The 23,379-nt window shown below is 25.7% G+C and overlaps 1 protein-coding gene across 3 annotated transcripts; it reads right to left on the bottom strand.

The window, feature by feature from the left end:
• Positions 1-5,119: 5,119 nt before the first annotated feature.
• On the bottom strand, positions 5,120-23,287 carry LOC126549374 (sodium/nucleoside cotransporter 2-like). Of its 3 annotated transcripts, XM_050198313.1 has the most exons (14): positions 23,051-23,287; positions 17,992-18,112; positions 17,222-17,296; positions 17,051-17,152; positions 15,975-16,137; positions 15,757-15,892; positions 13,267-13,609; positions 12,541-12,702; positions 10,775-10,868; positions 10,434-10,590; positions 8,746-8,920; positions 8,508-8,666; positions 6,241-6,421; positions 5,120-6,006 (listed from the first exon to the last, which is right to left on the bottom strand). In XM_050198313.1, exons 4-14 carry the CDS (start codon positions 17,132-17,134, stop codon positions 5,972-5,974), a joined length of 1,689 nt encoding a protein of 562 aa, XP_050054270.1. In that variant the 5' UTR covers positions 17,135-17,152; positions 17,222-17,296; positions 17,992-18,112; positions 23,051-23,287; the 3' UTR covers positions 5,120-5,971. The 3 variants fall into 3 exon arrangements, with proteins under 3 accessions (XP_050054270.1, XP_050054269.1, XP_050054271.1); XM_050198312.1 differs by lacking the exon at positions 17,222-17,296; XM_050198314.1 differs by lacking the exons at positions 17,222-17,296; positions 17,992-18,112.
• Positions 23,288-23,379: the final 92 nt, after the last annotated feature.

The raw sequence follows: 23,379 nt of genomic DNA on the forward strand, positions 1-23,379 counted from the left end.
TTACGTGAAACTAAATATTATATATTCGAATAATACCATATAGATTGTAGCTGCAAATTGATATACCTAATATGTGTATTGTGGTGTACCTATAAGCAATAACACTCTAAATAGGCACTATGATATCTATATTATAATCTATTACGTATAAAATCAAATGTATTTAATAAAAAAAAAAAAAAACCACTAATGCATTATTTTTAAAAAGTATTAATACAGGATTATATTAGTCGTGATTGAAGTAGAGGAAAACAATAATAATACTAACTATTAGGTATATCAAATGTTCATACAGACATACAGTCATATATTGAATTGATAAGGGAAAAACTTAACACCAATGAACAATGACCGATAACACACAAGTATTAGTTGTTAATCCTTTTTAAAACTGTTTTGTTCGAGTAAAACATAATACGTGTTAAATGCTCATTTGAGAGGTAGAAGGTACTTTTGCTACCAAGAAATGTAATAGGCCATATATTTGAGATCTAACATAACAGTTTTGGAAGACTAAGTAATAATATTGATAACTAATATATTTCAAAAAGCACGTAATTCACTTCAAAATTAAAATAATGTAATACATTTATTTCTGAGCTAAGTATCTAAAAAAGAAAAGTTTAAATCCAAAACTATAATTACATGTTTTATTTTAATATATAACACTGATAAGTAGATTTAAAAATTGAAAAAATAAAATAGCACCGCGGTTGTGGAGCGAGTCAAGTAAAAAAAAAAAACAGCACGAAGGTGTGTGTATAGCAAATCGAAGCAGAAGTTGCTCATTTAAACTGTGTAAAATACAGACAAATATGTTATACCATATAACTAATTTTCTAATAAATCAATTAACTCTCAACAAACTCCAAAACATCAGAAATATTGTGGATAACGTGCTTTTGTAAAAATCATCAAAATCGTAAGTTTAGAAACTATGTTATAAATGAAAAAGTGCGAACTTCTTAATGGAAATTTATATTAAATTCGAAATCACGGTAGCCGTTTCTAGCGTCGTTGGCGCCATAGATAATAATTCTTTATTATTATTTGTATTGGCCATTGATGATAAAATTTAGTGATATCACAACAAAAACTCTTCGTGAACTACGTATAAAAATGGCTAAGTAAAAAAAAGTTATTAGATGTTTAAGCACTATAAAGATATGATATCATGAATAAATGCTAAGTATATTGAATTTAAGTAAATTTTTTTTGTTTTAATAATTTATTTACTTGGCGATGAATTATTTCTTAAAAGAAACAAAATGTGATGAACAAAATAATTAAATGACGAAGGATTATTAAAATATAACTTATTATTATTTAAAAAATATTATTATTAATATTTATATAATACAATATAATTATTATTAATATAATTTATTATTTGATAACCCAAAACGGTCATTGATGGCTGGTAATAAACTAATAACTAATACTGAACTCATCATCGTCTAAGAGATTTTCAATTTTCTGTTTTTCTCGGTATCAGAAAATATTGAAATTAAATTCATTAACATTTCATCAGAGTCAAGAAATATGGCACAAATGATAGACATCGACAAACGAGCAGTTGATGAATTTATAACAGATATTATTAATACCGCAAGAGCTACTGCAAAAGAATACGTTGACGAGTTCGTCGAAGACGTAATTGAAGATTTGTTGTTGGTAGTGTGCGGTGACGATGAGACTTTACCCGAAGAATACGTGCCGTCAACGGAAATGGCTGCGAATTCGGTCAAATCTACAATCGAACAAGGACCTTCTGCTGACGTTTTCGTTGACGGGCCAAAACTAAGAGTACATGAAATGGTAAATGTAGATGACAAGGTATCAGTCGAGGGAACGGAATCGAAGACTGTTGGGAGACTCGGTCGGTTGTATATAGATCTAGATGTTAGCGTACCTCAGCAGGTTGCTTCACGTCGACAGATATTTGCCACGACTTGAAAGAGCATTAAACGGGTTTTACTACGTAAATGTTGCATCCGAAGCGATTAGTGTCCGCGGGTCAAACTCTCACCCCTTATTTTTTTTTAAATCTTCATTAACTTATTTTTTATTTTTCGTAATTTAAAATTTTTTTAGACAATTAATATATACTTACATATTATAATATCTTCCCAGATAATTCATCATAGCTACATACATTTTAAGTATTGAATCCTTTTTTGGTCCATACGCGACATCGCTTCAGATGCAACACATACGTAGCAAACCCCGTCTGACGCTTTTCCAAGCCGTGGTGAATATCCATCGATTGTGGAACTGGTTGCTGCGATACGGTAACATCTGTATCTAGCCAGCCGACCGAGTCTCTCAACAGGTTCTTGATTCCGTTTCCTCGACTGGTACCGTGTCATACAGTTATCATTTTTTGTACGCCGCCTTTTGGCTCGTTAACCCCCAAAGAAAGGGTTAACGAAAAAAATCACTTTTTGCCAACTCCAAAAGAACGGAATTATTGAAAATTATATAAATAAAAAATACAACTATCATTTTCAAGAAAATGTCAATTTTATGTTGCAAAAAGAAAAAATTGCATATTTTGCATATGGACCGAAAAAAGAAAATTGTTTTTTCACTAAATATGTGTACTAGGTAATAAACTTATATTGAAATTAAGTCTTTATTTTTTAAAAATATGTTATTAATTATTATACTAGGTATTGTTCAAATAAAAATAAATACGTATGTTCTACATAATACAATTTTATTAAAAATAAGTCCATGATTATATAACTGAAAATAATAAATCATTTGAAAAAAAACGTATTTTGAAGTAAATATTTTTTATTTTTATTTAAATCTAATTTAGATGGTTACCAAATATTTTTTCTTATTAACAGATATTATAATAATAAAAAAAATAGCTTTGTGCTTGAACATTGAACCATTTGAATCGATGACTCAAAGATATTATTTTATCAATATCACTGTTGAGCCAGTTATCCAAATTACTCAAGTGAACTTTGATTATTAATTAATATAGTTCGTAGGTTTAAAATAAATAAAATAAAATAGATACTTGGTATGAAGATAATTTAGACTAATATTATTTTTTTTACTTAACTGCAAATAAGATATAGATAATTTTTATTATTATTATTTTTTTATTGTGTCAAAAAAAACTAAAATATAAATTAAAACGTTTTTACATTATTTAAGTTCAAATTATTTTATTGATGAAAACCAACAAATGGTAATAGTGGCTTTTTATGTACTAGATATTTACAAATGTATAAAAAAAGACTAAATACTTACCTATTGAAATAAGAGCACGTATCTTTCATCCTTAAATATTTCTACATTGACGGTAGTCTTTAAAATAAAAAATATTTAGAATTCTAATTTTAATTGCATCTTTGAGCTAATAATAAATAATAATAATCGATTTTTAAAATTATTATGTTAATTATCATCTTACATGGTCAGGTGGTGGTATAAGCAATTATAAATAAAAATAAAAACACATCGGCTACTAACAGTTCTTAAACTAACAATCGGTATACACAATACACTGTAATATAGACACACAGTATATATTGCTATAATAGAATAACTATTTTGTGCATATATTCTAAATAAAATGTATATTATTAATAATAACATAGTATATAATAAATGGTATATTTAATTTTTGGTTTTGCGCCACTGGCCTAGCTACGGCTCTGATAACAATTACAGATTTTGAAACACAAACACAAATTATAATTGATACAGACTGCTCAAATGATAATATAGTTTATTTTCATAACAAAGGTAAGAAGTACATAACTAATGTAAAGTACAGTACTTAAAAGGAGGATCATATAAATACTATTATAATATAGGTACATCTAACTGTAACAAATTATAAGTACATAAAAATAAACACATTGTGTAACATAAAAAATAATTATTTTGTTTATTTGTATTAAAGTCTAAACACAATAGGTAATATATTAATTAATCAAAATCATAAAATACATACTGAAATTACTAAATTATTTTTAATTATTTTACCACATACAGTAAATTTTTATATTTAATAATTAAATTATTTCATATATTAAGTGTTGGACTAGTGACAGTAAAAAAGGTAACTTAAAGGTTAGCTTATTAAACGTAAGATTAGTATCATAGCCACTTATAAATTAAACTACAACTTATAATAACTTATAATAGAGTTAAATACTTAAATAAAACTACAATAATTAATAATTATAAATTCATAATTTACTTAATTTACTAATTTTAAAAATTTTTCATGAATCATATAACAAGTTACTTGCAGATTACAGTTTTAATTATAGTTAAAATTTTCAAATTGAGCAATAAGCTATGGTTTGAAGATTATTAAAGAATGGAGAAGCTAAGCACTGATGTCCTATCTACACTGAAATGCTTAAGTTATTGAAAAAAAGTGGTGGTCAAAACATTAAATACACACTTAAATCATTATTTTCAAAAGGTGATGATGATAAAAATGCAATTGTGTCTCAAAGTTTTAGAAAAAAATAAAATAATTTGAGTTTTACCAAACGATGATTTGAGAATTTTTTTTTATTTAATTTTTAGATAAAAATTATATTTTAAATACCTAATTAAAAAGTTCACATAGGTGCATTCATATAATTACATTCATATTGATGAAACTACTTAAGAAAAAAAAAATTAGTTTCTAATACTCTTAAAGACAATCTGTAAAAATATTTTTTTTAAATATAATTTCATATTTGTATTCCTTAACTAGAACACGAGTATTAAAAGACTTTAAAAAGATCAATACTCTCAAGAAGATAATAAAATTGTTCTCCTTGTGTATTTCTTAGAATATACAAATTTATGTAAGTTAATAATATATATTTAGAAACATGATATATGTAATATGTATAATATATACATTATACATATAACAAACATAGTAATACAACTATCTACACTCTACAGGGTAGTAATAGAAATAATAATATTCCTTAAAGTAGCATATTATTATTTAGTAAGTATAGAAAATATGATAAAATGTTTATGAAAGTTATTGATAAATTTTTATCATAAAAAATTGTTACATTAGGAAACAAAAATTTACAGTGAAATATTAGCATAGTAAAAATACATAAAGGTAACGGAATGATTTCTAAAATATTGTGTAATTAAATAAGTCCAGTAAAATATTTATTTAATTTATAATTACATATAATAACAATATATAAAATTATAAAAAAAATAAAACAAAATGAATATGAGGTTAGATGTTGCCACAGTGGACTAATACGTGGATTTAATTAGTAATCATTTACAAAATAATATGTGTATTAGTTTTTTTTCTACTAGTTACTATATTAGATACTATAATTATAGGCCGTTAGGGGTTGTAGACCTACTACAACGCCGCCATAGTAAATAATGTTTTTTTTAGATAGTTTATAATGTTTATTTATGAACGTCTGAAAACTCGTAACTTTAATATAGTATAGTCACTTCGTAATTATTGCGATGTAACAATGTATATTTATTTTATCATATTTACATTAGGTACCTAAACTTTATACATATTTCGTAATAGAACAATTTTTTAAATATAATATAATATATAGTACACATGAGTGAAACTTGTTTTCATATTATAATATTTAGTTATCTTATACTATCGATTTTGGTTTTTGATTAAAAAAATATTATTCACATTGTGTTTATAAATATTTACATAATATTATCAATTAAGTATAATCTTGTACCTATATTTAACAATATAAAAATATAGTCATGATTAACAAAAGAAAATGAGAATTTCGTCGATGAATGTTCAAAACAATAATAAAATATATTATATTACTTATAAAAATATAATTGGTATAATTTATACCAATAAATGGGTATGTGTAAGTTTGCTATTATGTAGATAGCAATAATACATCACATACATTTATATATATATATAAAAAATTACATATACAAAAATTACAAAGATAATTTATTGCTTTTAGTTTTGTAATCCTTCGTCGGGCATTAATAAACCTGGAAAATAACATTTTTGATTAGTTATTACTTGTCGACCAAACACCACGTCGTAACGGAAAATAAATAAATGTCTGGATACAACAGATGGTGTTAGAGAGAAACATTTTATACGGTGTGGTATTGTGTTTGGGAGGAGGAGGGGATAACAAACGGTATTATTTTTCATTCGCTTTGAACTTATGAAGTACCGTTAAATTTATATATCTAATATAATAATAATATTATACTTACTAGCAATAGCGGCCGTTAAAAAGCAAGTGACCGTACCACCGAGAAATGCCCTAAATACATTTTTGGTTATCGATGATCGCTGTGTAGGGCACAAAGTCGTCAATGTGGCAATCATCGATCCAATTGATCCTGGATTGGCGAAACTGCATAAAGCAAAAGTGGCGACGATTTCCGACTTGCGCTGAAAATCAAATACGTGTGAAAATAAATCGATAAACGCAATGACGGTCACATTTGCATTACACGGCACCTCTTATTAGAGTCTGTCCTAATTGCATGCCACATCTTCAAGGGTTTGTTAGAATTACATGCCATGTACAATTTTATTTATCATGCACTTATGTTTACAAATCTAGGTACAATTAATAAATTAATAGGTAAATTTTATATTTTGAATAAATAAAAAAATATATTGATAAAAATGTCGATTGATTTATAGTTTGTTGTTTGAAAAATTAGAAAATAAAAAAATTAAGTTGTGATAAGTAAAAAGTATGTATAGCATGCAATTCAGACATACCTTTCAAGAGGTGAAATTTAGGCATTATAATTTATGATTATTTATTTGGCATGTTATTCGGATGCACCGGCAGGGATGTAGCCAAAAGGAGAGGAAGTATCCCTTCCAAAATATTAAGGAAATTTAAAATTTTCTAGCTGTAAACGTGTTACGTAAAACGTAATCATAATATGTAATAAAATTGTAAATTGTATGAAAAGGTTGCGGTAAAACTGCAAACGTCTAAAATACCTATGACAACATCGCAACATATCAAATATGTGAGAAATAAAAAAAAACTACTCTTATACAATAGATTGTCAGCAAGTAGAATGGATTTTGAGGAACGCAAACTTGTATTTGTGGTACGTTTGTAAAACGGTTAGAAAACACGCAGGCTTCATGCGTCCTCTAAAGGTTGGTATAAAGTTAATTTATACTATTAAAGTTATAAAGTTAACTCAATGTAAGATTTAGGAAATTTCATATTAGAAATCAAATAAGCGAAGTAGGTATGTCTGTCATATTCATAATAAAAACAAGCTTATACCTTATACCTTATACTAGTCAATTACTCAATTAAAAATATAGGAAAAAGAAGAATCATTGATGTTAGTTATAAACTTGTAACTACTAAAAATCAAACAAATAAATATTAAGTACAACAGCGCTATCTAACGGTGAGCATAATATGCAATAAGAGGTTTTTCACTCACTGTTTAGTGTTTATAAAGATAGTACTACCATTACCGTGACCGAACCCGTAGACGAATTATCGTTAAAGTTACTTACGTTCGTAATTTTACGATTCAGCACAAATCGATTAAAGACCTACGACTATTTCACCCATCCCTGGGGCTGTGGTTAAAAAAAGTCACTGTTGATTCGGCAAAAAACATTGAAACCATCATTATTTCAGTCAAATGAGTGAGTTGTGAGTAAGTGAGCGAGTGAGTGAGTGAGTGGATGGTGACTGTTAATTAAAAATGTAAATATCAAGCAATACGCTTGATAGAAATACACCATGGTTCCTATTTAGGTACATGACTATAACCAATCAAGTTTACTATAGTCTCGCACCGAAGTAAAGTGCGTCATTTCAGTTTTTGAATTGTTATTGCCAAAATGTTTACGGCCATTATAAAATCATTACTAGGCAACTGTTTACTCGAAATAGTTATATCATAGGTATAATATCACAGATATTTTTATTTAATCTGTGATAATATTATAAAATATACGATGGTATTTGAAATATAATTATATAAACGACTGAGAGTGCTATTTTTAGATTGATTAAAAAAAATACTTTACCATTTTGGTAGATAGAAGTAATTATTAATTTGTTTTTTCTTATTATCACGATTTAACGATTAGGACTATTAGTATATAGCTCGTGGTTATAATTTATTTTAACAACAATATTTTGAGACGTTTAAATTATGTTTTTTTTTTTTTTAAGTTATTAATTTATAATGTATACTATAACTGTTTTTAATTTTCACTCAGTGTTGGTCAACAGTCGAACCACGGCAAATTGTATTTGAAAATTAAAAAATATATTTACAAATATATATCCAGGGAAATGTATACCTTATTAATTATTATCAAAATTTAGTCATATTGGCTCTTTCGTGTTATTTTTGTCAGGCCTAAGGTGTTTTAAGAAAGTTGGTTACAATCCCCCCCTCTACTCTCAATGTAGTTGGAATATTGGAATATGAATATGATGTCTATAAAATACAATGCACGACCGTATTACACTTACGTTAAGCTTGCCTTCTTTAATTAGATCGCCCATTTGTTTGTACGCCACAAATTCGTTAATTGTCATTTTCAAGCCGATCAATTTGCCGACAGCTTCACATTCGCTAGGATCAACGCCCAACAGCCACGTGACAGGTATCAATATCTTGCCCAATACATACTGTGGACAATCGGAAAATGGAATACAAATCAAAAATCGATACAATTTATACACCAAATTATGTTTTTTTTTGGCTAACCTCGAATGATAGATCTTCGAATCCGACCAAATGTCCCAACCACGTTATTATTGCGTTGATGAACGCAACAAACGACACGAACGCCACTATGTTGGCGACAATCGCTCCGATTATTTTCAATCCAAACTGGGCTCCTTTACAAGCCGCGTCCATCACGTTACCCTCGTCGTTAGTCCTGTAAAATATTATACAAAATTAACACGGCGTTAATAATCATAATAATATAATACTACTATAATATGTGAGGATTCATTTTTTTTTTTTTTTGTAGTTGATCTTGGCAATATTGCTTACATATTAACAATTGTTGATATACCTGATTTATGAAACCAAATATTGAATTTTGTATCTACAATTTCTAATTTTGTGGTCCAGCTAATATGTTATATAAATATTGTTCGGATTTTAAAGCACAACAAGCAAATAAAAAGCACACGACTGTTTTGATAAAAAAAGAAACATGTTTGTTTTAAAAAAAGCAAAAAAAGCATGACCAAAAATTAACATGGACTAGTTAAAAATGAATAAACAAATTTTAAATATAAATTTAAGTTAAAAAAAGAATTTACTACCATGTATTTCCCTAGATTTTTAATAGTGAAACTGACTCTATTATCAGAACAGAATATTATTATACGTAGAAAACGAACTTTCTACATCCACTGAAGTGATAATTAATTACAACACTAAATCTTAAATTTTGAAATGTTCCATATTGATGTTATAGGTATACTGACCGTATAGGTAGATATAGGTAGGTATAATATTATGTAGATCAATAATCTATACGTTTAATACATTTAATAAACAAGCCGATAACGAATACAATAATAATCCAATACCCATATTTCGGGTTTTTACATTTCTTAATAATTATTTTTTTATTTTTATTATTACAATAGCATAATATACATATAAAAAATTACAGTTGGAATAATTGAAAAAAAGCAAAAATAAATTGGTTTATTGGGAATCAGAATGACGCGTGAAAAGAATTTATGTATAAAAATTAGATTTCTGTCTCATTTATAAAAAAAGAAGCATATTATATGCTTTAAAATTCGAGCCCTATATTATATTAAAACAAAAGCTTTGTAGTCATCAATCACTAGAATATTATCATGTATTTAATAATGTTATTTAAAAATAATAAAACTGTTTGGTATTTCAAAAAATAATATTCACACGGCAAATTTAAGTATAAGGTGAATCGAAAAAATAATACCAATATTTTAAACAGAAATTGAAATGTATAGAATAAATGTAACTACAGTGCGAACAACTACTATAGGAGACTTGAATAGGTATTGAAAAATATTTGAAAAAAGGTATTACTATAGTCTATAATGTTTAGAAGGGTATTAGAATTAGATTAGAATAATAGGTTCAGTTTTCACAGAACAGTAATATAAACAAGCGAGTACAACTAAAAGAAAATCAATAATGGGTCCATTGTAATATGAGTAGTTTTGGTTATAATATTGTAAATTTTTCATGAAAAAAATAATATTATTTAACAATATTCTTGTTTTAGACTCTAATACAAAAATGAGCTAGTTAGCGCTTATAATATTTACAATTATTATCCTCTATATAAAAAACGATTTATTTCTTCAAATTTTAGTAATGGGACTCTCCGACAAAATAAACAATTCACCCTCATCGTTACACGTATAAGGTACACTTACTTTTTAGTACATATTTGATCTATACTATTTAATGATTTTTCAGTTTCTGGGAAAATCAGTTTAGAGAAACTCAACGCAGTTGGAGCTGACATTACTGATGCTGTAATTAAGTAAGCCGGATCTATACCGAATGATGTATATGCCGCAAATACAGTGCCTAAATAAAACATAAAACTAATGTGAATGTTATAATATCAGCAAACACACTTTTATAAGAAGTTAAAACTTGAATGTCCATTAAAAAGTAAAAATCATTAAACAATTTCGCTGTTTATGTTTTTTTTTTTTGAGGATAGACCCAATTTGTATTGCATCAATATTTATAATAAGATTAATCATACCAGCTACTGTTGAAAATCCTCCCATCATAACGGTATGGATTTCAGATTCTGTTAAATCAGGTAAATATGGTTTGATGATAATAGGCGCCTCTGACTATAATAAAAGAAAAAAATTAGTTTGTATTGAAATCGTTACACAAATATTGTCATTGATTAAAGTGGTATAGTATAATAATATGTTAACCAATAGCTACCCAAAATATTTCATTTATAATATTAACATAACATTTATCTAAAATAATACTGGTTATGTTTTTTTTTTTTGTATACGAAATAGTTATCTCGCTCAATGCACATGATTATTACAATATTATGTTGTTGATCTATTGTTTAACATAAAATATTTTTTTTATTCTAGCATTATTTAAGTTGATAGATTTCCTTGAGAATTAATTTAATAAAAAAATATAATTTTAAACTGCACGTGGACAAAATTGTCTTCAATAGTTTTTAACGGATATATAAATTTATACATTTCCTGTATTTAATTTAATTTACGTTACTCAAATTTTGTAATTTTTATACATTAGGTAACTTACCGGTATTTTATAAGCTAAATTTGAAAGACACTATATTAATTAGCACGTGAGAACCGTATTGTGATATTTACATTATTTGTAAAACTATTTGTATAGATACAACAATTCAGTAAATAAATAAGTAAACATCAAAGGAAATTTAATGCACGTGATTTATTTTTTTGTCAAATAAAATAATCTTATGATTAATGAAGTGCCAATAAAGGACGTCATATCACATACAAGTACCTATAAGTAATATAATGCGTCGTATAGTTGTAATAATGTATAATGTATTGATGTCAACAATTTTTCTTAAGTAAATAAAACAAAAGTTTATATTTTGAAAATATAGTATTCTTATATCCATTTAGCAGTTATTAATTCATTACTATTGATTTAATTGAAATTTTTAATTCCTTAATCATTTAACATATTTAATTTAATGAAGCCAACACGATAATAACAATGTTCATTTATTCATTACTATTTTTATTCAAACAATTTATAGCTAATAAGAATTGTCACGACGAATTTAAAATTTATTTAGATAGATGTACTAAATATTATATTTTTATTCACTTTAAATTAAATAAAAATAAATATTTTTTCTATGAAACGTTTTAAATTTTAATTAAACATATATGTTTAAAATTATTTTTATTATTTTACTACCATTTAAAGATTATGATATACTTATCAAAGATTATTTATTACAAGATTTGGTAAAATAAAAAGAATTTTATTTAAATTGTTTGTTTACTACGTGCAATATAATTATAATATAATTATATTTAATTATAAATATTTTAAATATAATTCGAACATATATTTCATACTAACCATATTTTTTTAAAAAAACACGGTATATTTTATAATATTTCGTACTTTATAATTTAATAACATGTGAATATGTTTCTCGAATTTCTAAACAGATAACTACTATACTGTCTATACTATACTATTATACTACTATATATTATGTACGAATAATGATTATTTTTATTTTGTTAGTTTAATAAACTACAAAAAAAAGTAGTTATTATAAAAACAGTTAATTGATTAATACTTTTTTCGAATTTCTAAAAAATATTCAAAATTTTAAAACAAAAACTTTTATAAAAAAAATAATGTTTATCCATCAAAATGTAATTTCACGTCCAATAGCCACAGAAACAAAAAAATGTATGTCTATTATTATCTAACGTTATAAGTTTATAGTTTCTCGTATTTAATAAATTCACTTACCATGCCTAAAAACACGCTAGCACAGGTATTAACTGATTCGGCTGCTGTCGTTCCTAGTAATTTTTGCAAGCACCATCCTAATTTTATAACTACCGTCTGTATGATTCCATAGTAAAATAGTATTTCAATTATAAAACACATAAAAAATAACACTGAAAGCACCTGTAATAAAATCAAAATGTTACAGTATATAGTTAAAATGTTCAATCTGTGTATAATATTTTAAATTATGATATTATTATTCGTCGAATAATAATAACTATTCAACGCTACATAGGTGAACTGTAAAGAAAAATAATGAGTACTAGTGTTTTCATAGAAAGATATTTAAAAAATCACTTAAAAAAAATCATGTACCTAATCATATAATATAAAAACGTTTTTGTATCGGTGCTATACTGTTATATACGTGAAGCTTTGTTATCTTCCAGCAGAGTGTTTACAGATGAAATAATATGCTTATAGAGTCTAAAATTCAATGTATAATATTCATTGAGCATTAATTTCTATAAATAGGTATAATTTTGTAATATTTCATTATAAACTCATGCGTACTGACCAACGATACAAAATAATGAGGTTATAGTGTTTCAATAAGTAATTTAAATACAAAAAATTGAAAGTTTACAGTGGTACCTTTATAGTGTACATATTATCAATTAAATTTGATTCATGGTTTGTTAATGAATCAAATTAAATATTATCACATTATCATACATTACTAACCTTAAATGCGAATACACCATAATTGTCGATTAGTTCATTTCCGTACGTCACCTTAGCACCAACGTACGCAAAGGAGAAAAACTTATCGGCCAATTCTCCAACTGCCTGGACTATAGATCGGCCGACTTGCCATCTGATTGTCAACATTCCTATAGTTATCTGAGTGGCTAATCCGGACGCAACTGTGATCCAATTCACATGTCTACGGTGTTTGGAAAATATGAATCCAAGGAGAATAAATACGCTAAGTCCAGCCAATGGCACTAGCCTATGTCGATTATTTTTTGTGTCGAAGAAAATGAATAAAACGAATGATCCTAAGAAAGTACACAGCACTCCGATTCTATATGAGAAAAAATATAAATAACGCACGAATTATTTCATATTAGTAAAAATTATAATAAGTGACAAGTAATAGGTAGGTTGTAGGTAACACTAATAACTAATGAAAACAAGGAATAGTTCATACCCCCAAAAGAATGTAATGAAAAAAAAGTTGCGAAGTGAGTAGCTCTATTGTATAGCAGGTGTCAAGTGAGTAACGATAATGTAGGTATGTGTTAAATAATATACTTACATTGTAATAAATAACTTATTTAAGTAATATCTCAAAATTAATGTTTAAAATAAAAATATTTTAATTATCATTGCGTAAAGTAAAATTTATAGTACTTAGGTATATGTAAAAATTTAGAAATTTTAAATTTTAAAAGACTATTATTTTTAACTATTATGAAATATATCAAAGAACATATTATTTATCGTATAAACATATGATTTTGTTCAACTTTGAATATACAATTTGAATTTTAAATGCATATAAAATAATGGAGTCTATGTATTTTTAATATTTTCATAATATAGATACAAGAACAACTTATATGTGATTTTGTTTTAAATTTTCAAGAATTTTGGCACAGAGAACATTAGTTTTATCAACAGTTAAAAATAACATAAATATAATTATTCAAACGATGGATTTCTTTTTCCTTAGCTCACATTGATGTGGGATGACATACAACTCTTGAACTGTCATCATTTAATATACAGGGCTATAAGGATATGGATATACTGTGACGTATATCCGTTCAAGACAATATCTGATAAACAACATGAAAGGTTAGCTATAAATATAAAATACTAAAACTATCTACGAAGTGTTATGAGTGATAAAAAATATTTATATTAATTTCATATTTTAATTTTAATTTATATTATGTCTTTATAGATAGGTGCATTAAAAATATTGTGTAAGTGTAACATATAAATACACACTCATCATAATAATACAATGACTAGAATCCAATTTTTTTTTTTTTTTATAGATAGTAGATGACAAATCATAATTTATAAAACTGATTGGTTAACTGTGATTTGTAATTATTTTATTTTTATTTTTATTTATAATAAATAATATAATTACTAATATAATTACTTAGTAACTGTTTTATCTTTAAGTAACACATTTAGGGAGATAAATGGACAATGAATTCTAAAAAATTATCTTTTAAAATTATTAACAAGATTAAATAATCAATTAGTTTATAATACTACCTATTTAAAACCTTTAATCATTTTCTTTAAAAACAGCGTAATTAGAAAAAAGATAAATAATAATTAAATAATCATTGTAAACACAACATACCATTCATTCTGACTCTAAAATAATAATATTATTCGATAAAAAAAAAAAAATGTATTAAAATAACGAAATCATGAATTAAAATTTTTTTTCTTAAATATATAATTAAACATTAAAGCTTTTAATCTATTTTAAAAAAATGCATTCAATAATAATAGATTTCCGTATACTACAAGGTTATTGCTGTTTTATTTTTTAGTCACTATGCTAAAGATAGTAGGTATTTACATTATTATGCCTATGGTATGGTAACCTAACTTATTTGTTCAACATCACATCTGTATGGAGTTTACTATGGTATTGAAAGATTTTCGTCGCGTATTAACATAATTTTCACGTACACATCAGTTACTATTTTCAAACGACCGAGTTTTTACCGCATGGCAACAAATTTGACCATGGCCGATTTGACGTGGATAATAAATCGAGTAATTGTAAGCTACTCGTGTATAATACATTGTATATAGGTTCAGTGTGTCTAAAGTCAAAAACAACACTTGATACTTTTGTAGAATGACCTTGCTTTTAAATTAGGTTATTTTACGATGTCCCAGGTCCCTGTAATATCTACGCATTTAGGAAAACACAATTTTTCATTACTAAAGCAATATACATTTTTGATTACATATTTCAGGAGTACGAAAATTAGTAAATCGTTTCATGTATTTCAAAAATATAACCTGCTAATTAAAAAAAAAAAAAAGGATCGCTAGATAGGTATAAGTATTTATAAACAAACACTTAATAGAAGTAGGTAGGTGACAATGATTAACATGATAATATTACTGATAAACCATAACTGTACACATATTTCTAAAATAATAATGTATTATTGTAGGTAGTATTACTTGAAGTGTGCGTGAGGTAACACCTTCACAGTAGGTATCAACGTGAACAGGAATCTGACGGGCTGTATACCGTAATAACACGTGGTCACGATGATCAGTAGACCTAATCCGTTTTTCCAGCCGACGTCTTTTACGTCTGTAACACGTAGATGACGACAATGACAAAAGCTGTATCATTATTATACATCATACGCATATATATGTGATTAGGTACACACCGCTTAAATACCAATGGTTGATGGCAGCTAATATATAAGCCAAGACCATTCCATGGCACAGACATTTTAGTGCAAATTGTTTGTTGTTACTTATCAGCAATCGTGGAAAAAGCCAATTTCTTTTGTTGTCGAATCCTTCTTTGCACGTTTTCGGATGAGTTTCCTTTAATAATAATATGTTAATATATCTACGAATTTAACAAATTAAAAACATAACAGCTTATGGAAATAATTTTTCTATTTATCATCCTGATAAAAATTATAAAAAAAATCAAAATAATTGATTGTATTACGTGAACAAAAATGAAATGTAATATTAAATCGTATCGTTAAAAAAATGTATAACCACGATAAAAATATATTATGTTTCCTTCAGCTGCATAATATTGTGTTCTGTAATAATAAACGCGTTTTTATCGCTGTTCAATATCGATAAGTTTATTCGGAAACACAGCCAAACCAATTCAATTTTAATAATATTATATTCAATGCACGTCTGGTAACTACCTATATACACTTAAAAAGAACTTATTTATTATTTAAACCTATTGTATCATGTTTACATCGATATCACACAGTTTGTGAAGTTTACTCAACCTATACACAACGGCGTGTCTGCTAGTTTATACTTGTGACATTTTTCAAAATGATAAAAATAAAATAAAATTTAATAAAACGACTGGATTAACATATTCTTGTAACTAATATTTCGTGAATGTTAATCTTTCAGTTCTAAGTAAAACATTGACTGATTAAAGTCGTACATAAATTGCTCATTGTATATTATGGTAAATAAATAACATATATTAATTTAGTCATAATATCATGTCAAACACGATAATGTGGACTTGGCCTGAAGAATTTATGAAGATACATTAAGTGTATGACTACGTACATTCTTAGAGATTGTTTTTTATACTGTTCTAATCATAATTCATGAATAAAAAAATTAACGTCGTATGAAATATAGTGCGTAATGTACCTACATATAATTGTACCTATATACAATCCATGTGCAATTTTTATTTTTTCTAGAATCTTATGCAAAATTACAAATAAATTGTTTCAATACATACGTGGGTCTCGAAAGAGATGGTGGTACAGCCTTGATTGCTTTCGTCTACATTTGTTTTATTATCTGTGTTTGTCGCCATTTCCATGATTAGACTTAATAATTACTAAAAAAAAAAAGAAATATATTATATATATATATATATATATATCTACAAGACTAATATTATACTTACTATTTTTATAAATTTATAGATATACGTTTAGTAATTAAATACTATAATATAGTATATTGAAATGCGTAATAAATCCTAAGCAACAAGTATAGTATATTAGTATTTACATTAGTAGTATAACACTATAACAATAATCACTTTCACGGTATTAGTGTACACTGTAAACATGCAAATATTCAAATTAAAAAAAAAATGGTGGGGATTTCATAAATCATAATCCCCGCCAAACGCAAAATTTTGGACGACCATGTTAAGCTAATGTTATCTATCGACTACAGAGTACTGTATATACACGTGTTCTACCGGTTTAAGTAAACACGATTTTAAAAAGTTTTGTGATTTAATCAATCGTGTAAAACTCATCTAACACATTTAGATATTTGAAAATGCACTGAAGTGAATATATCCTTTTTTGTTTATAATTTCATATAATCATGAAGTCTTCAACATATTTCTATAAAATGTTTAATTTTAGTTTAAATAATAATGAATTATTTCGAGAATTTTTTAAGCAAACATAAACACATTTTTAATATAATGATATGTTTATGGTTGATACCAATACTATAATACCGTATACTATATACTATATAGTATAGATATAATATGCCATCTGTGTAATACAGTACTCGTATATTACGTAAAATATATTTACTATACCGGTCATTCTGTATTTTAATAAGTTGGAATTATTCGAAAAACTGAACTAGCATATGATTAAATAAAAACAAAATTGATTATTACATAAATAACTGTAGTGTAATACTTACAATGTATTAATATGGTTGGACTTTATGAATCCCAAATCGATGCATCAATGTTGTATGGAAGTCGTAGAATAAAATTATATCATTAACAATATGTAATTTGTAACCATTGAGAGTCAATAAACTAAAATATACAATGATAAAAAATTTCAGTGTACACGTTGGACTATGATTAATAAATATTAATAATATTACAGTTTAAATTTGGTTAGTCAGTATAGCAATTATTAACAACTTCAGGTGAAAATGTCGAAGAATCATATTTTACATTTTTTGTATTGTACCTATTGTAATTAATAATAGTAGTTATTACTTAAATATTATTTATGCAATTATACAGTTATTAACAATTTAATATGATATGTGTCTTGTATTATTTTTCAAAGAAAATATCAGTTAAAAAGGTGTACAAAGTTTTAAAATAAATGCATAATATAGTATTGTTTATTTGTTCATAAAATAGGAAATTACACTATTCCATTATAATTAGGAAATCGAATAATATTCTAAATTAACTTATTTTATTTCTTAAAAAAAAAAAATTATATAGGTACAATATATCGTATAACTATTCTTTATGAAGTACAAATGTACCTCTATCTATTATAAAATATATAAGTCATTAACTTTTATGAAAAGCCACGGGTCACTTAATTTTTTTTTTAAATTTTGCAGACCACATTCGTAAATTCATAATAAAAACATTCATTAAATGATTAAAAAAATGTATTCTAAAATACATGCTATGCTTAAAATGTGTTGGTGGTCTGCAAATAAAGATAGGCCGGCCGTTATGGGTTAAAGACACCTGCTGATGTTGTGTATTGAAAGAAGATTATTCAAACCTCATATGAGGGGGCCATCATATAATAGGTACCTATACCGCTATCAGAAAATATATGTTCTCTGATATACTTGCAAGAATTGTATAGTAGTTAGATAATTTCATTTTTTTAGTCATAATGTATTGATCAATACGTTATTTAACATATACATTTTATCATGCAATCATCGCTATATGCCTATATCTATACATGTAAGTCATTGCACTTACTATACTGTCCGAATCAACGTAGCTATATTATACGCTATTATAAAATGATTACTAAAAAACCGAAATGTAACCTTAAAATCGGTATTTTATATTTTCTGTTCTTTTAAATGTAAATATAATTTTAACACCGGTTAACTGTTAATTAATTTTGCATTCTTCTATTAAATAAAATATGTATAATATATAGGTATATATTATATAAAATAAAAATTATACATATTTATAGAAATCGTTTTCTTATGCCCAAAAAAGATTCATCAATATGCGAAATATGTGAAGTAACTCTTATTATAAAGCACATACTATCAAAATATCCCATATAAATGGAAAAAATTGACAATAATTGTAAAATATTTATTATATTTTTTTTTTGTATTAAATAGGTAACTAAAGACAAAACTTTTAACAATGCAAATCTGTGTTTGTGTGAATTACAATGATTGGATGACGTGAAGGAAAGAGGCATTTAGTGACAATAAATAAACTAGAAATATAAAATACCTATAGCACCTTAAGCCAATCCCCTCTATCCAAAATGGAATATTTTAATATTCCCAGAACAAAAAATTATAAACGTAATTACAACTTAACAAAACTAATTCTAATAATTGAAGTGGAATTTTTTTAATCAATAATATTAAAAAAAAGTATAATCTCTTTAAGGATCGATAAAACAAATCTCTTATTTCCACACCACAAATATATAGCTAGGTAATAAAGTTAATAATTACTGTACTTTTAGTATGATATTTTATATTTCTATCCTTAAATATTATGAATATATTGGTTTTATTGCATAGTATAAAACAAGAATATGTAAGCATCTATAATTTTTTTTTATTACCTATTTAATTGATGAGATACCTAAAACAAACTATTTTAATCGAAAAGATTATTTAAGTGTTTAATTATAGAGTATCACTGGTTTATTGGTACCTACCTATATTAGTTTTTTCACAACACAATGTTAAAACTATTAAATATTAATGTAACATAAAAAATTACTAATTTACTATTAAAACAACCTGATTTGTATTCAATCGCTAAATTGCTTAATACGAGGAAAATATAACATTATACTTTAGTGTTCAAATAGGAATTTAATTCTTAACAGCTGTTGTACAACGTAAGGTAAGTACAACCAAATGTAAATAAAAAATATGTGTAAAACACAATATTATATTGTGTATCGCTATTTTACTTGACACAAATTATATGGAGTTTATTATTTTAATATTTCATATTTATTATAACATTTATGGTACATTTAACATGTAACGTTATAATACGATTAAATTATATATTTATAAACTATAAATGTTGATTTAATTTCATAATATGCATAATGTGTATTAGTATATTATTTATATACATTACATAGGTCTGTAAACAGAGAAGTAAGATAAAACAGACAAATAGTTTAAACTGTTCTCAGTAAATGTAAAACGCTATAGAGATTTATTTAAATGTAAATTGATTATATATAGGTGTGAGATTTAATAGTTAATAAAAAATTATAATAGAAAAATATTATATTATCACGATAATACTACAAAAACATATTAATTTCTGATTAAATCGTATTGATCGTCTGTAAAAATATTTTAATAAACTTGACCAAATGAATTAGTTCTTGGAAAAATTTAAAATATACTTATAATATTTATCTGTTTTGTCAACATCGAGTTTTGACTACTATAAAATAATATATATTACATTATACTATACTTGCTTTTTGTATAATGAAAAATTCACATATCAGTTATACCTGTTTATTAAGCAGACAATAGTTGAAAAAATTCGAATTGTATGGAAGGTAATTTAAACCTATATAGTTATCGAGCACATAGGTACTTATCTACCACATACAATATTAAGAAAATAAATGAGTATATCAATTACCAAACATCAGAATAATTAAAACTAAAAGAAAAGAACACTAATTCCAAGCACTACAGTTACACTAACGTTAAATACTGATTATATTATCATTATAGTACATTGAAATAAACGGTTTTCACAAATATTGTAATTCGTAGTTGTAAGCGCCGTAATTTCTTAGTAAAAGTATGAAGACATTTTCCTATAATTTTAATAATATTATGATATGCCAGCAATATAATTATTGACAACGATTAAATGTGTTGTGGACACACATAATATTACCTACTACACGAGACGACCTTGGAGAGTAAAAAAAAAAAAATAATAATAATAATAACAAGCAAACAAACAGACGAAATACGAGTGAATAGAAATATTAGATATATCGTGATTCATACAATACGTTTATACCGAATATACCTATGTATTTAGTATAAGAGGTAGCTTATAGAGATTAAAGCTGTGTGCCTACCTTATTTTCACGTGTGGGAAATAATCAAAACGATAAACTCCACGAAAACGGGTGTCTCAGTCATGTGATATTAAATAATAATATTACACTTTTGATCAAAAGCGACAATAATATAGGTCGAACTACACAACACAGTTCAGTCATATTATAACATTATATTGCATTGATGAAAGACGGCGAACGTTAAAAACGATAACATAATGCATTGTGGTGTTATGCGTAGGTAGCTTACATTGTAGTACGCCCGACCACTAATAGAAAACTGTCACTCGACGAAGAATAGTTCGAAAACGGATTGTGACGTACAGTGGACCGCGACGAGCGCGAGAAACCGAAATAGACCAAAAACCGTGCAACGGTGGCTATGGATGATACAGATGAAATGTTATAGCCACCGGTGAAAAATAATAACATAATAACATGATTGTATGAGTACAAAACTAAATAGGCACTATATTACACGGGCACCGAAAAAAAGCGTTATTGAAATTGTACCTATTTTATCTACAAAAATTATTTATATGTATAATAATCTAATGATTTTATTAGTATTTTATAGCCTCGTTGTTTTCATCGTTCTGTTATACCATAATAAAATAGAACATTACATTACTTGACGGTAATTGCGGGTAGGTTAGTATAGTTGAGATTAGGCACTCGAATTTACATTCTATAAGAATTAAAAACACAAAAGTATAACGCATTATTTAATATTATACAACACCTATAATATTGAACAATCATATTATTTTTGTGCATTTAAAAATTTGAAATTATTTTTACACATCTCAGGTTGATTAATATTTACTTAGTGAAATATAAAATGTCAATTTATTTTATTTAATATTACTTATGAAAAGAATTTCTTTACTCAATTTGAAGCCAATAAACTTACGTAACTACGTTTTTACCACATAAAACTTTTTTTTTGACCCAATAGTCTTAAATTTTTTATAATATACGTAACAATGAAAAAAAGGTTAGGTTAACCTTGTAAAAAATCTAGTGACAAAGTGTATTAATAATAATGGAATTATTATATTTTTTAAGTTTTATTGCATATTAATACTTGAAAATTTACTATTTTTAGAAGTCATAAAATAATTTATTGAATAAATAAATGTTTAGTAGATAAAACAATTCGTTTTTACCTGGTTTAAATCAATAAAAAGAGCGAATGAAAGTATTTTTTTCTAAAATTATATATCTATGAAGAAGGTATCATAATCAATTTGTTAAATGTATATACATTTTAATAATTGTTATTGTTTTTACTTATTTGAAAATAATATTTATTTAACACTAAATTAAGTCGAGGTAAAATTCTAAGCTTACAATAACGAAAGAAAAAAAAATAGATTATATATTCATGTATTTTTGATAAATTATTTTTTCTTTTAAAACTATAAAATTTGCTGCTTTTATTAACTAGATAAAAGTTAAAATAAATATATACTCATCTTGAGTTTATATTTATTTACCTTTTTTTTTGTGTAAAACCAAAGTTGTTTTTATTTATTTTTCTTGATTATATCAAAAAACAGAATATCCATCTACTTATAATTTAATTTTAAAATAAATTTGTGATTCTTTTATATTTTCGTATAATACATAGTATAAGTCGTTATACTATTATGCATACTATATCTTACCTTAGTTATTGGTTATTACGTAGTCATCAGCGCACAATAAAAGTTGTTGATACAAAACAAAAACATTTAAAAATTAAAACGAACTTTATATTTGAAACTGTCGTCGATTCAACCGGTCGTCGAAACAAACTAATTCATGAAATATCTGTGTAACTATAGGTACTCGCGCAGCGTAACAGTCAGTACTTAAGTGAGCATATTATGCAGCGTTCTTCGAACATTGTACTCAAGGACTAACGCATCTACACATACTATGTAGCTACTTGTTAACTACGAAAGTGTGCATGCACGGTGATTACAACCAATAAAATTGCTCTATTCGTTTACAG

This window comes from Aphis gossypii, chromosome 1, assembly GCF_020184175.1.
Source record: "Aphis gossypii isolate Hap1 chromosome 1, ASM2018417v2, whole genome shotgun sequence".
Classification (NCBI taxonomy): Eukaryota; Metazoa; Arthropoda; class Insecta; order Hemiptera; family Aphididae; genus Aphis; species Aphis gossypii.

Excerpts from the sequence above, each read along its gene's own strand:
- LOC126549374 (XM_050198314.1), bottom strand. The coding sequence starts at position 17,134 with ATGGAAATGGCGACAAACACAGATAATAAAACAAATGTAGACGAAAGC. Across the intron at positions 12,703-13,266 it reads ATGGTGTATTCGCATTTAAG|GTGCTTTCAGTGTTATTTTT; the intron begins GTTAGTAATGTA and ends ATTTTATTACAG. Across the intron at positions 6,007-6,240 it reads TTTAACGGCCGCTATTGCTA|GTTTATTAATGCCCGACGAA; the intron begins GTAAGTATAATA and ends GTTATTTTCCAG.